Source organism: Heterodontus francisci, chromosome 3 (genome assembly GCF_036365525.1).
Source record: "Heterodontus francisci isolate sHetFra1 chromosome 3, sHetFra1.hap1, whole genome shotgun sequence".
Lineage (NCBI taxonomy): Eukaryota > Metazoa > Chordata > Chondrichthyes > Heterodontiformes > Heterodontidae > Heterodontus > Heterodontus francisci.
Window position 1 is genome coordinate 82,977,892 of NC_090373.1, and position 15,895 is coordinate 82,993,786.

At 41.5% G+C, this 15,895-nt stretch overlaps 1 protein-coding gene across 12 annotated transcripts in view; it reads right to left on the bottom strand.

Moving 5' to 3' along the window:
• LOC137357516 (dystrobrevin beta) overlaps positions 1-15,895 on the bottom strand; it is a 580,754-nt gene that overhangs the window by 431,616 nt on the left and 133,243 nt on the right. For 4 of the 12 annotated variants that reach the window (XM_068023927.1, XM_068023900.1, XM_068023908.1 and 1 more), the window contains one exon: positions 14,487-14,572. The exons of the other annotated variants lie outside the window; for them this stretch is intronic. In XM_068023927.1, coding sequence (XP_067880028.1) covers positions 14,487-14,497 — 11 coding nt within the window. In that variant the 5' untranslated portion in view covers positions 14,498-14,572. The remainder of the gene's footprint in view (positions 1-14,486; positions 14,573-15,895) is intronic. 12 annotated transcript variants of the gene reach the window in all.

Consider the following 15,895-nt stretch of genomic DNA (forward strand, 5'->3'; position numbering starts at 1 on the left):
CTTGCAAATATAAAGCTTTGAGCTCTATACAAGATACAGAACTCATCTTCTGCCATTTCCATCTCTATGCTTTTGGCCCTCTTGCAGATTAAATCCATTCTCCAATCTACCACCTTCCTGTTCCTCCTAGACTTCCTCTTCTAGTCTCCGTGCTTTTCTCAATCTTTCCTGAGAACCATTGCAGCAATACTAACAGTTTGAATTTCTATAGGCTCTTTAATTATGATCTGCCTGTCTCTGAACTTTTACCTCTCTTTTATTAGTTCCAATCCTGCAGCCAGCTGGCAGTTCTGAAAGGTCACTGACCTGAAACGTTAACTCTGTTTCTCTCTCCACAGATGCTGCCAGACCTGCTCAGCATTTCCAGCATTTTGTTTTTATAACCCCTCATCAGCATGGTTTTACAGTCCCCTTTATAACTCCAACTGTCACAAGGATGGTGCTTTAACCTTCATTCTTGAACACCCAACTAATTCTCACCCTGAACAGCATCTCTTAAATTCATTCGCATCCTCCAGATAAAGTATTACTGAGAATCCATAAGGAATCCAGCTGTGAATTTATTCTTGTAGGATATATGCAAAGCATTCTTCATTCTTGTTCTTCTCAGACATCAGACCTGACCTGTTCATCCTTTACGTTGATGGTGTTCATATTGATTCCTGCTTTCACCGTAGTCTAAAGAAGTTCACTGATCTGTTTTCCATTTTTCCCCCTCTCTCACCTCCTCTCTGGACAATTCTTTCCCCTTCACCCCCTCCACCACCCGTTCCCCCACCCAAGTATCTATTACCAGCTCACTTTCTCCATTAACCTGGATTATGCTCCTTCACGCCATGCTCCCTGCAAAAACTGCATCTCTTTTTTGCGATATTTATAACTCTGGCTTTAAATTAAAATTAATTCTGATGAACCAAATTATGTTTTTTCTCTTCGAAGTTCTAACATTTTCTGTATTAAATGCAACCATTATATTCAAGGGTCTATTATATTTAATCACTATGGCAAAATGCATATCAGGAATTATTTCAAGAAACTGTCTACGTTTATTTATCTCCATGCCCTTCTTATTCTCCCACACTTTGGATCACAGACTGAATATATTCAAATACATTTGGCAGCCTTTCTTCAATCAGACACACAATGACTTCTCATACAAATGGATTATCTCAATTCATGAATGCCATATACCTAAAATAAAAACATCCAGTTAGACTAAGTGGCAAAGTGCTTCTGAGTAATAAAAATTAGACTTCTCTTTTTTGTTGGCAGTTGAAAACTCGCTTCAACCTATCGGCCTTGCAGACTTATTTGTTCTTTAACATCATTTCAGTAAAATAAATCATCGATTTATCTGTGGGGCATTCTAGTTTCTAAAGGATTCAGGTGGCTGGTATGGGCCCTTGAACTATTAAACACTTTGATGTAGCAGTATGATACAAAATCTCGAAATTGCATCTTTCTAACCCTTGGGGTATGATTTCTATAAAATTTGAGCTTAGTTTAATACTGTGCTAATTTTGTTCCATGCTGTCACAATAGCTTGCAAAATTGCTCATGACTTGCACTACTAATGCAACTTTACAGCATTCTCCCACAGACCTGTCAATACAGGTACAGCAGAAGATGATCCCCACAATCTAATTATCCTACTTGACTGAATTTAATTAACCCATGCCCTCAACTTTATCACATGCATTCGAGTCTTACTGTCATGGGGTTTATGAGATAAATGACCTGCAGTTACAACAACAGGCAAACTTAATTTTGACAATAATTGGACAGGTTCATAAATTTGGAAACACCACTAAGCAAAACATTTCCTATTAACTACAGTGCTTAGTAAATATAGTAATTACCCAAAAGGTCGGGCAAGATTTTGTTTACAGCACATTTATAGCATTAACCCTAATGTCAAGCACAGTTATGAGCACTACGGTGCTAAAAATCAAGTCAATTTAGCAGATTAGAGCAGAGGTTAGATGATAAATATTAATGACCTAATTGTTAATCTACTTCCCAAGGGTTCTTACCCATTTGCAAGCCCCTTGCGCCATTACGGTCAACAGTCTTCAGTATTTAAAAAAAATATATAAATCAATCCAAGTGTCGGTAAATAACCACGACTGTATCACTTCAGACATCGCAGAAGTGGTATTGCAGATTCTAGGCACAACCTCACAATTTTCAAAATTCTACTAGCACAGTTATTTGCTCCAAATCAATGAGGATTTCCACATTTTCAACTCTGTCTCCCCTCTAGGAAGATGAAACCCCTTCACCAACATTTGGCAGAGATAAAATATGGTACATGTTAAGCGCAGATGAATTAGACAAGGGAAAAGTTCAAGTTTTAATTATTTGTCATTGAAGCAGTAATGCTGCAATCCCACACTTCCAGCAGGAAGCCACATTCAGAGATCAAGGGCTGAATTTTCACCAGAGGCAGTAAACAGAAGCAGGGTTTGTTTTTGGGTTAGAAACCCACCTTTGGTGTGAAACTGCTTAAAGTTAAGATTTGCACTTGGGGAAGCCCTTAATTGATATGGAGACAGATTTCCTGCCCACTTAGAGCCAGGGCGGGAACAGAGGCAGGTCAGATGAAGTGTGGGACTCATTTAGACACCACAAGGCAACCATCACTGAGGCTGCTGGTTATCGCAAGGGAGAGATCTGCGGTTTTAGCCAAAGCCTTCAACTGGCCTGGCACCCGGGCAGGGCTGCCCCTCACTTCGTTGATGCCGACCTGGATATAATGGTGAAGGCCCTGAAGGAGAGGAGGGAGGTCCTCTTCCCGGAGAGTGGTAGGGGGTAGCCACTTGGTCGTGCAACAGGGGCACCTCTCTGTTCAGCGTCCTCTTCCTCCTCTCTCATCTCCACTTCCTCCCCAATACGTTTTGAAGAATTTGGTGACAAGGGCACAAATGTGCATGACCATCTGCCTGGAGAGTCGCAGTCTCCTGCAGCACTGAGTCTTAGTCATCTCCATCTTCAGCAGTCAATCCTGTGTTGAGGATATGGTCTTCATGAACTTCCTGCCCCCCTGACACCTGGGGTTCCGCCTTTCCTGCAAAGAGTATTGCCCCTCTTTGCCACTGCTGCAAAATCTGAAAGTTGCGCGCCCATTGCCAGCTGCAAACGTCATTCTGGACAGGTGGCTGCCTGATTGTCCTTGATAGCCTTGCCGGTGCTCCTCTGCCCCCGTGATGCCGGGGGGATGACACCCCCATTCCATGTCCAAGCACTGACTGCCAACTCTGCCCGCCACAGCAGCAAGGGCACCTCCTTAACTAAATCCGAGTCCCCCTTTGCCCCACTGATGCTCTTATGGGGCCGGGGTGAGTTCCCAGGGCAGCCTTTACTGGCTCCCCACTCTGTACCCGCCTCTGTTCAGCTGATCAGAAACTGAGAGCTCCTGAAGTCCGTGCATCCCTTTAAATATTCCACCCTTCTCCTCCAATAAGCTGTTAATAAGTTTTTTAACTAATTTAATTGGCCTCAATTGGGAAAAGTGAGAGATTCCTGGTTAACATATCTGGCACCGGGAATGTGTCCTGTAACCACCAACCCCCCACCACCCCCACCCTTGCCACCAGGTGGCCCCAAACATTCAGCCCAAAGCTACAACATTATCGCCCCAGCTCTTCAACCACGTTCTCCAAGTGTAGATTTCTCTCTCTGATCCCTGTCTGAACAATCCAAGATCTAAACATTTCCCCCCCGGATGCATCACGCTTTTTTTTCCTTCTAGTCTCTTCTCTAAATTCTTCTCAACTTATTTTCTTTCTCATTTCTTTACACTTTTCTCTTTTTCTTCATTTCTAACTCTTCCATTTTACCTCTCTTGTATGTTGGCTCTGCAACTGCTAGAAGCTGAACAAAAAGTATTCCTTCATCAGCTGACTCAGCAATCCTCATGTCTGCTGGGAAATGAGGTAGGTTGCAGATGCTCAGATTGCACAATTCAATTTTAGCAGTGTCACAGGACTGGGCAACAATATCAATTCCAAGCCTAGGCTTTTGTGAAAGGCTTTGGCCTTTAAGTAAATCCTTTAATGAAGACAGACTAGACTGTGCAATTGCAGTCTGTGTGTCTCAGTGAGGTTTCTTCAGTCTAACTGGTTGAACAGCCTCCCTGCTCACAGACACCATGGACCCACTGGAGATGATTCGGCACTGGGTCAGACACCCAAATGTTCGAACTTCCCTCTGACAAGCCCGTAAAAAGTCTCTGGGCAACTGTACACGAGGTGAATAGTGAAAGCCATTCCTTCATCACTCTCAGCAATATACGGACCATTATTGTAAAATATTTGGTAAGCAATAAATGCAAAATTTTGTCTTTAGAACATGATTACTTTGAGTTTCAATTTTGCTTTCCATCAACAGCTGCCACAGCTGCCCACATTGTTTTTGCGCTCATTCATTCTCAACCACCCCTACATCAATCCCTAACCTTTGCCCATGGTGCAGAGCATCACCTGAGTGTCTAGCCGTAATGTGGTAACTGCATCTATGATTTCCAAATGGGACTAGAATTACAGCAGCGCCACACTGACTTCGAGGGGCAGTAGTGTGTGAGACCAGGTCTCTGGAACTTAGTTCAAGCAGGGATATTAGGGTCCTCAGACAATGAGGGAGCAACAAGGCTGACCACAGCTATAAATCAGTCTGTGCTTCCCACTTCTCCCTCTCCCACTCTTTCTTTAGTTACTGTTCAGCCTGCTCCTTTCAGCTCTCCTTAGGCCTGTCTGTTTTTTCCCCATTATGTATATAAACCCCGAGTATACAGCACAGAAACTGGAGAGCATATTTAACCGGCAAATGCCAAGTGCACTTTTGCCTGACAATTAGTAGTCAATTATCCAGTTCCCTGCCATTGAATCTGTTAAACTGGCATACGCTCAAAATCACGTACTGTTAAAGTTTACAACTGTATGATAAATACACGAGCTATTCCAACTTTAGGGAACTGTGTTGCCATTTCTAGCTGTTCAGGGTACAGTCAAAATGATTGAGGCCACGTTGAGTAGTAACATAATTAAAGATATATTTGTAATAAATATTGAAGCTCTAAAAATCCTGAGATCACCAATGAATTTTCTAGCTGGTTTTCCTGATTGGCTGCCATAGCTTTAGCAGTAATCCCGCCTATCCGGGGTTTGCACCAACCTTCCAACGTTACGGCAACTGATCAGGAGAACTCCCAAGGACGTTCCTGGTATATGTTCTTTTCACCTGCAATTTGATGGATAGTACAAAAACTTTTTTTTTTTAGTAGTTCTTATCTGGAAGAACTAACCACCCCCCCTCCAACTTCCATAGCATCCCACTTGCTCTGCTTCTCTCTGTCCCACATGCTCCTCCCTCTGCTTCTCTTCCTGTCATTTTCATGCCCCATTCTCCACTTCATGTCCCTTTCCTCCTTCCTGTTTTTTTTCCTCTTGCTCCATTCCCCATGTTCTTATGTTCCTTCCCTGCCCGCATCTTCCCCCTCACATTCTTCCTGTCCACCTCTCTTCTGTTCTCTTCCCTCCCCATAATGCCACATTCTTTCCCCCTCCACCACCCTTTCCTCCGATCCACTGTGTCCCATCCTCCCCAACTCTGGCGAGGTTTACAGTGCTGGTGTCACTGCAGTGATGTGGCTGCTTGCTCAGGCCCAGCCCACTGGTGTCACCCTCCTTGACTCTTCACAGCCATCGATTCCCACTCTTCCCCCACACCCTCTAACTCTATTGCAGCCTGTAACGCTATTCCATTTCGCCTTCCTCCAGCCTTTGACCCTGTTCTTTGCTTTCCCCTCCCCGCTATCCTCTAATCCACTTCCCCTTCAAGACTTTAACTGCCCACTTTGGTGAAGCAGTTTGTGACTACCGGGTTCCAGAAGAGGTCAATGCTGTGAATGGCTCTGAAGCTTGCTCCTTTAAATTGAGTCTGAAGACATAGACAATGAGATCAGAAACCGCTAACCGCTGCATGTTGATGTAACATTCAGCAATATAGATTGACAGATACAGTCTCAAAGAAATATAACAGAATTTTCAATTCCAACTATCACTGTGGACAGATTGTCAGAAGGACAAATTAATGCTCTCACTCTCCAGTGGAATCTGAAACATGTTTCATGTAATAACACATTGAGCCATACTTTCTCCCTCTCCAGGGTTGGAAAAAGCCATTGCACAAGAGTGGTGCAATTCCAGTCATCCCACAACACTGCACAGCTGTTATACACTCTCAACTGCCTCACACTGAAGCTTTTTGCTATATTCCATAATCACACTACTGCTAACATGTACAAAAGATTCTTGATATTCAATGCCCTTCTGCTATAAATTTACCACTCTGATACTGCCTCCTTCAACTCCTGACAGCACAGACCTACACTGCACATCTCTGTGGCTCCAATTGGACAACAATCTACATTTCCAGTCAAGGAATGTCGCCAGAATGTCACAAAATAATTCTACAAGAGAGAAAATAAATCACAATTTAAACTGTTCTGCTCGTACATATGGTCACAATTAACTGGATGATCCAGTAATTACCATAGTAACGTGTAATATATATGCCTTAATAGTTTACAAGATACAGGGGTAGATTTTCCTCTTTGGTGCTCGCAACATGAAAAGTTCTACACCAGGCTACTAAAGAAGAAAATGTATTTCATAGTGTTTAGTTCACCACTGAGAAAACACGAGCCATTGTTTTTGACCACCCCTTCCCTCCCACCCCACCAACTCCATACACTAGCGTCTGATTCTATTGCCCTCTCCAGCCATTGTCTTACATTAAATGTCCCATTTGACCCTGAGCTGAGCTTCCAAGTCCATGTCCTCTCCAATAAAAACACCACCCATTTTCACCTTCCTATCATTGCCCGCCTCGACCTCTGTCTGTCGCTTCATCTGTTGCTGAAATCCTCATCCATGCCTTCATCCAGATTCAACTTTTCCACTGCTTTCCTGGCAAACCTCCCACCTTCCATGTTCCATGTTCTGTAAGCTACAGCTCATCCAAAGCTCTGGAGCCCATATGGTATATCACACCTATTAGTCTAGTCCTTGTAGATCTACATTAGCTCCAGTTTACAATTATCATCCTCTCCACAATAACCACACCCCACACTCCAATCCCTGAACGCTCCATTCCTCTGACTCCTGTCTCTTGTGTCGCTCTCTCTCTCCCTTCTCCCCATCATTGGCAAAAATGCCTTCATCTGCCTGGGCCCCGTGCTTTAGAATTCCCTCCTTAAACCTCTCTGACTTTCAATCTCCCTCTGTCTTTTTAAAACTGTCTCTTTAACCAAGCGTTTGTCACCCATTCGAATACCTCCTTTATTTTCAGTCACTAATTTCTCACTACTTTGCCTTACTCGGGGTTCAAGCTTGACAAGCACAGCTCGCTTATCCACATACACAGCTCAATGGATCCATGCTTATGTGCTGTCTGGACAATTTCCTATCAGTTGCAGCAGCGTCCAGTCCAGGAAGTTTGAACCCAGCACATGCACTGGAAGCATTCAAAGAACATGAAAGTGAACTTGAAGTTCCCATTGCAGCAGTGACTAGTTTATAGAGGAAACAATTAGGAAAACAAAGTGAAAAAAAGAATTTTGCAAAGTAGTGAGTGAAGCATTGATATGGAGTAAAAAAAACTTGCATTTATATAGCACTTTTCACAACCACCAGATGTCTCAAAGCACTTTACAGCCAATGAAGTACTTTTGAAGTGTAGTCACTGCTGTAATGTAGGAGCCAGGGCAGCCAATTTGTACACATCAAATTCCCACATAAAGCTGTGTGATCATGACCAGATAATCTGTTTTTTTGAATGTTGATTGAGGGATAAATATTGGCCAGGACACGAGGGATAACTCCCCTGCTCTTCTTCAAAATAGTGCCTGGGATCTTTTACATCCACCTGAGTAGGCAGATGGGCCCGCGGTTTAATGTCTCATCCAAAAGACAGCACCTCCAATAGTGCAGCACTCCTTCAGTAGCGCACTGGACAGTCAGCCTTGATTTTTGTACTGAAGTCCTTCGATTGGGACTTAAACCCAGAACCTTGTGACTCAGGGGCACGTGTGTGACCAACTGAGCCACAGCTAGAGTTTATCTTTGTCTGTTGTCCTCAGACTCAAGTGACACTCGGCAAAAAAGGTGACAATTTTGCAACTTGTAACAGTCACATGACAGAAAGAATTTCCACAGTCCCAAAAATAAAACTGGCATCGACTTCGGAAGCCAAACTCTATTTGAAGTAAACATAAACAAACAATTTTCTGCTTTATTTAAGTTCTTTCCATTTCAGATTGGTTTGTTTAAATATAAACTTTGACAGTGGATTCACACATTTTTAGTGGGTCAACAGCTTTCTGAACTAAATGCAATAGTTTAAATAGAAGTTACACCAAAGTCAAGCAGGGAGTGTCATTAGATAAATCCAGACTGATCTGCTTGTGACTCCCCTTCTTCCAGCCACTCTGAAATCCCATCTGATTTTCAAGCTCTGAAATTGAGACACTCAGGAACACAGGTTGGGATTCCAGTAGCCGATATCTGCTTGCTGCTGACGCCAAAACTTGGCATTTTAAAGGGTTTGGTGCTCGCCAGAAAACATTTTTTTTTTAAAGAAACTCCTGAACAACATTGCAAGAAAGTATTTTTTCTGTACCAGGAAGTTAGGAAGACTTCCAGGATAAAAACCAAGTGAAGCTTCGAGACATGCTCTTCGAACTTAGGGATATATTCATATCGGAAATGGCAATGTCTGTACAGTATGGAATGAAGTATAAACAAATTGAAACTTGGCTGCAAATTTTACTTTCCCCCAGCAAACGGCTGGTACCAGATTTAAAAACTCTCCATTTAAGACTTCCAAAAGGCATTTGACAAAGTTCCACTGGAAAGGTCATTAGTTGAACTCCAATCTGTGAAGAATGGAGAGAAACCTTGAATGGATAAAAAAAAATCGGCTGATGGGTAGAAAATAACCAGTACTCCTTAGAGAATAATGGTAGAGTGGGATAGGAGTGGGGAGAAAAGTAATGTATCCCAGGAATAAGTGTTTGGACAATTGCTGTTTCTTGTTTACATAAATTGACCTAGACACAGAAATCCAATGCAAAGTGATGAAATTTACTGAAGTTTCCAAACAGGAAGAATAGAAAGCAGCTCAGAACTTACAAACTAATTTGGACAAATTGTGTGGGCAGATCAGTGGATGATGGCTAATGCAGACAATTGCAAAATATTGCACATAGGAAGAGAAATTATAAAACTCTAAAGAATGGTGTTGAAATCGCTATAGATGTAGCTGAAGGACACCAAATATTAACCAAGCACAATTAATGCAGTGCAGCAACAAAAGTCAAAAGGATGTAGAACTACACAACTAAAGCAGTTTAATATTAAGTCAAAGATCATCGTGATCAAAATGTGCAGTGCTCCAGTCAGACCACAACTTGAGTACTACATCTTGTGCTGAGACACAAGACAGACAGATGTTCAAGCACTGGAGGTGGTGCAGAGAAGAGGTTAATTCTTAGTGTTAGTGGTCAGAGTTATGAGGCAAGAATGGAGAAACTTGGGCTTCTCATCTTCCATAGAGTATGAGAGATATTCTTTTACAGATGTACAAGATAGAATGGAAAAAGTATATACAGAATACCAATTAAAAGTAAATTGTGAATAGAACATGGGGACAGGTTCAAATTAGTAAAAGGCAAATATAGGGCTGATTTCAGGAAACTCTTCTGCACAGAAAAAGGTGATCAAAGCAAGGAATAGACTCCTACATGGAGTAGTACAAGTAAAACACCCTACAATCATTTGAGAGATAACTGCATTCTGCATTGTTGGGGTGTGGGGGCAGGTCTGGGTGGATCGTAGGGTATTGCTGGATCGACATATTAAAAATCAGCCAAGTGGTTTTTCTCATCCATTGTTATCTGGTTGCAAATACAACAGTCATGCTTCTCCAAGGTTTAAGGCAATTCAATGCCAGTGGGCGAGTCCAAAGGGGCTACAAGCAATTGTTGCACTCCTACTGAGGCACTGTGAAAGAACACTGCTGGAAAAACTCAGCATCACTCAGAAATTTTTAGTTTCTTCCAAGAGCTCTGTATTATAGTTCAAAAATCCTCATGTCCATATCACACTGCATACTGGCTTTAGATCAAACAGTAGAGTGTACAGTGTCCATTTTAATGAAATAATATATTTCATTTATTACAAAATACTGCAGGCATTGATACCTACCCTGTGCTATGCATTGTAACAGAAAAAACACTTGCTTTTATCTTCAATTTGTGCTGAGGTGAAGGTTATTAACCAGGGATCCTGAAAATGCAGCCATAAAGTTGTGTGTCCTGGCAAAAATCTACAAGCTATGCTTCCAATTTGGCAGTAGGCCAATGGAAGATAAAGCCTCACATATTCAGAGCCTACTTTAAAATCTAAATTAATTGAGAATGTTTGTAAAAAAAAAATCTAAATTTACATGACAGAATTTAGGATCATTAATGGAATAGACTAAAATATTACAACAGTGACTACACTTCCAAAGAACTTAATTGGTTGTGAAGCACTCTGGGATGTCCCAAACAGTGCTATATATGTATAATCACCTAAATACAAGGATTATTGGGAATAATACTAATATTAAAATGCCTAATTTTTGTAGTTCGTACTTCAGAATTAATTGCATTCCATGCCAATGTAAACAAAAATCTGAATCAGTGTTTAATGAATCCAAACTGAAGACAAAGAACAAAATCTAGTGCAGTTCTCAAACTTAGGCACATGTTAAGAAGGCGAACAACTTGAGTGTGCAAAAATTTACACGACAATACTACATTTCTGTGCAACATCTTGGTGCACATAGCCAAGCTCGTAACCGACTTCAAAGGATTAACTTTTATGGGAACAGCTGAATGTCAGAGAATTACAGAAGCTTTAGAGATTACATCAGATAAGGTATCAAAGTTGGATTGTGCTTGGATTTATTTTCAGTGGGTCAACAAATCATCTGGTTTCAAAAAAACTTGTCTTTTTCTTAGCACTGGAATTTAAATTAAGCTCTCTTCTTCCCGACATCATCACTGCATTGAAAACAAAATCCAATGTTCTACCTCCTGCTTCAAGTCATTGTTTCCCAGGACATAAAAAGTGTGGAACTTCTTAACTTCCCACAAGCTACAAACCCAGCATACTCACACATCTCCTCTTGATTTATCTGATCTTCTCTCTTACACTTTTCAATCTTGCTAGTGCCCTGTAGAGTGGACCATGACCTTTCATCGTTCTCAGGAAAAAACACTATGTGTGAGGACCATAGCTAACAAGTAAAACAAAACTCCCCCCTTCATCTTATTGCCTTACCCTGAATGATGAAACAACATCTACATTCAATACCTCATTCAGCGATTTATCCCATAAATTTGGAATTTTGCAAACCTTTTATTCCTAGTCCTCCAGTCTGTAATCTAATAGCCTACTTCCCTGGCTCCACAAAAGGAACTCTTCTGATCTTACAAATATGAATTACACCCTTCAAGAAAATCCAGAATAATATGAGCATTAAAAGTTACTACAGTCCAAAAATAATTCATTGTGTGAAGGGCTGAAACATATGATATATATGATGCTAATTAAATACTAGTTCTTTTTCACTCTCAAGTATAACTTTAATTCAATCATTATTACCAACAAATGTTGCCTTTTCTCTATAATTCCGTTACCCTATAATTTAATTTAACTCGGATGACCAGAACTCGATGAATTACTCCAAATTTCATATTATAGAATCATAGAATATTACAGCAAAGAAAGACTATTCAGCTCATCTCAGTTATTCTTCACATCAGCCATTGATTCCACTCTTTTGCACTCTCCCTATAACCCTTTAACATTCCTCTTTTTCAAGCAACTATCCAATTTCCTTTTAATAGTGAGGAGGAAAGCCTTAGATTACAGGTCGATATAGATGGGCTGGTAAGATGGGCAGAGTAGTGGCAAATGGAATTTAATTCTGAGAAGTGTGGGGTGATGCATTTTAGGAGGACTAACAAGGCAAGGGAATATACAATGGATGGTAGGACCCTCGCAAGTACAGAGGGTCAGAGGGACCTTGGTCTACTTGTCTACAGAGCACTGAAGGCAGCAGCACAAGTAGGTAAGGTGGTTAGGAAGGTATATGGGATACTTGCCTTTATTAGCTGAGGCATAGAATACAAGAGCAGGGAGGTTATGATGGAGCTGTATAAAATGCTAGTTAGGCCACAGCTGGAGTACTGTGTACAGTTCTGGTCATCACACTATAGGAAGGATGTGATTGTACTGGAAAGGGTGCAGAGGAGATTCAACAGGATGTTACCTGGGCTGGAGCATTTCGGCTATAAAGAGAGACTGAAAAGGCTAAGGCTGTTTTCCTTAGAACAGCGAAGGATGAGAGGGGACATGATTGAGGTATACAAAATTATGATGGGCAAGATAGGTTAGATAGGAAGAAACTTTTTCCCTTAGCTGAGGTGTCAATAACCATAGATTTAAGGTAAGGGGCAGGAGGTTTAGAGGGGATTTGAAGAAAAAAATTTTCACCCAGGGGGTGGTTGGAAACTGGAACACACTGACTGAAGGGGTGGTAGATGCAGGAACCCTCACAACATTTAAGTAGTATTTAGATGAGCACTCGAAATGCTCTAGCATACAAGGCTACAGGCCAAGTGCTGGAAAATGGGATTGGAATAGATAGGTGCTTGATGGCCGGAACAGACACAATGGGCCGAAGGGCCTGTTTCTGTGCTGTATAACTCTATGACTCTTAAAGAATGATGAACTCTGCTTTTGACATGGGTTGGTAATTGGTTGGGAGGCAGAAGACAGATCAAGGATAAAGTGGACTTTGATTGGCAGAATGTAACAAGTGGTGCTCGCTAGGGATCTGTACTGGCCTCAGTTTTTCACAATATATGATTTGGATAAAGGTATCATATTGGACATTGAAGTCTGCAGCTGACACTAAATTAGAAGGCACAACAAATTGTGCAAATGGAAGGAAGCTGCAAAGCAACAGTCAGATTTAAGGGAGTGGGAAAAAATGTGGCAAAGTGAGTTCAGTGTGGGAAGGTGCAAGGTTATCCACTTTAGATCTGACAAAGACAAACCGAAATATTTTCTTACAAAAGCAAAATACTGCGGATGCTGAAAATTGGAAATAAGTGAAAAATGCTGGAAATACTAGAGTCTGGCAGCATCTGTGGAGAGAGAGTTAACTTTACAGGTTGATGAGCTTTCATCAGAACTGTTCTGAAACGTTAACTCTGATTCTCTCTCCGTAGATACAGTCAGACTTGCTGTGTATTTCCAGCACTTTGTTTTTATTTGAGAATATTTTCTTAATCATTAGAGACCAGGAGTTAGGGAGTGTCCATGTATATAAAGCATTAAAAGCTAATGCACAGGTACAGGACACAATCAGCAAGGCTAATAGAATGTTGGTCTTTACCTAAACAGGGTTGGAGCACAAAGGGAAATGATGCTTCATTTGTACTGAGCCTTGGATATGTTGGCCTTGGATGAAGTACAGTACAGCTGCACCAGAATGATACCAGAGCTTTAAGGGTTAAATCATGAGGATAGGTTGTATAAACTTGCATTGTATTCCCGAGTTTAAAAAGTTGAGGAGTGATCTAACTGAGGTGTTTAAAACAATAAAAGGATTCAACAGAGTAGATCAAGAAGTATTTTCTCTGATGGGGAATCTAGAACCAGGGGTGTAATCTTAAAATTAGAGATGTGGAATTTTGGCCCCCACAAAAGTCGATGAATACTGGATCAAATTTAATTTTCAAGACTAAGACTGACGGATTCTTTTTTATTAGGTAAGGGTATCACAGTGATATGGATCAAAAGGTGGATAGATGGAGTTGTGTTGCAGATCAGCCATGGACTAACAAATTCATTTCTAAGACTGGGAGCTACCCATACTCATTCTTCACGCTGAATCTAACAGCCACACTTTCGAATGGTTGGTCAACTATCACATAAAAATCCTTCTCTTTCTCCAAAGGCATACTCTTCACAGTTTTAATATACAATGGTAATGTCAACATTTGTCATAAACAAGTGCATGTTTTCAGTAAGGTTGAGCACAGGGAACTCTGACAAGACTACTTCATTTCATTTGCAGTAAATGAACAATGCTACCAGCCCTGGACCAAATTCCTCTCAAAAGGATTCAATAGAGAGATGTTTCTATTATTTATTTGCCTGTAGATCCGACCCACGTACCGTTAGTCTCGCCGAAAGAAGGCACTGATATTGGAGTTTGAATATGCAGCATCATACAGCAGAAAGGCTAGAGGTTTGAATACCCACTCCATTTACTTCTCACCCTGAGCCATGCCAGGAATAAGCATACTGGTCTGAAACCAGGGTTATTTGCACAGGAGGAACATGCTCTCAGATGAGCTGGCTTACCTGTGCAGCATCTTACTATGTGATCAACATGGAACGGTAGCATAGATCAGGCAGCAAACTGCTTGCTCTGTCAGCAGCAGAGTAGTCTGAAGATATAGAAATAATTAACAGTAAAAAGAACACATTAATAAACCAAAAAAAAAACATTTGTTTGGGACTGACCTGGGTGCAAATTTTTATTTATTTTTTTTAATCGTTCATGGGATGTGGGCATTGCTGGCTGGGCCAGCATTTATTGCCCATCCGTAATTGCCCTCGAGAAGGTGGTGATGAGCTGCCTTCTTGAACTGCTATGGTCCTTGGGGTGTAGGTACACCCACAGTATTGTTAGGAAGGGAATTCCAGGATTTTGACCCAGCGACAATGAAGGAATGTCTATATAGTTCCAATTCAGGATGGTGTGGGGTTTGGAGGGGAACTTGCAGGTGGTGGTGTTCCCATGCACCTGCTGCTCTTGCCCTTCTAGGTGATAGAGGTCGCAAGTTTGGAAGGTGCTGTCAAAGGAGGCTTGGTGAGTTACTACAGTGCATCTTGTATATGGTACACATTGCTGCCACTGTGCGTTGATAGTGAAAGGAGTGAATGTTGAAAGTGGCAATTGGGGTGCCAATCAAGAGGGTTGCTTTGTCCTGGATAGTGTTCTTGAGTGTTATTGGAGCTGCACCCATCCAAGGAAGTGTTCCATCACACTCCTGATGTGTGCCTTGTAGATAGTGGACAGGCTTTGGAGAGTCAGGAGTTTAGTTACTCACAGCAGGATTCCTAGCCTCTTACCTGCTTTTGTAGCCATGGTATTTATTTGGCTGGTCCAGTTCAATTTCTGGTCAATGGTAACCCCCAGGATGTTGATATTGAGGGATTCAACGATGGCAATGTCATTGAACATCAAGGGGAGATGGTTAGATTCTCTCTTGTTTGAGATGGTCATTGCCTGGCACTTGTGTGCCGCGAATGTTACTTGTCTGTAGTATAATATATACGAGTAATACAGAAAATATAGTAGATACACTGATGTATTTTCCTTTAAAACCTATTCCTGAATATATGTAGCAGCCTGCAATCTCTCTACTTAAATTAGACATAAACGGAAATAGGTCATCTCTCCCAGATTCTGAACTCTGTTAAATGCATCCAGTTTGCAGAAAAACACAAGACAGAAAACACGTGGGTCCATCGGCGAGACGAACATACAAATTAGTTACAGCAGTAGGCCACTCAGCCCCTCGAGCTTGCTCCTCCATTCAACAAGATCATGGTTGATCTGATTGTAACCTCAACTCCACATTCCCGCCTACCCCCAATAACCTTCCACCATCTTGCTGATCAAGAATCTATCTACCTCTGCCTTAAAAATATTTAAAGACTCTGCTTCCACTGCCTTTTGAGGAAGAGAGTTCCAAAGACTCATG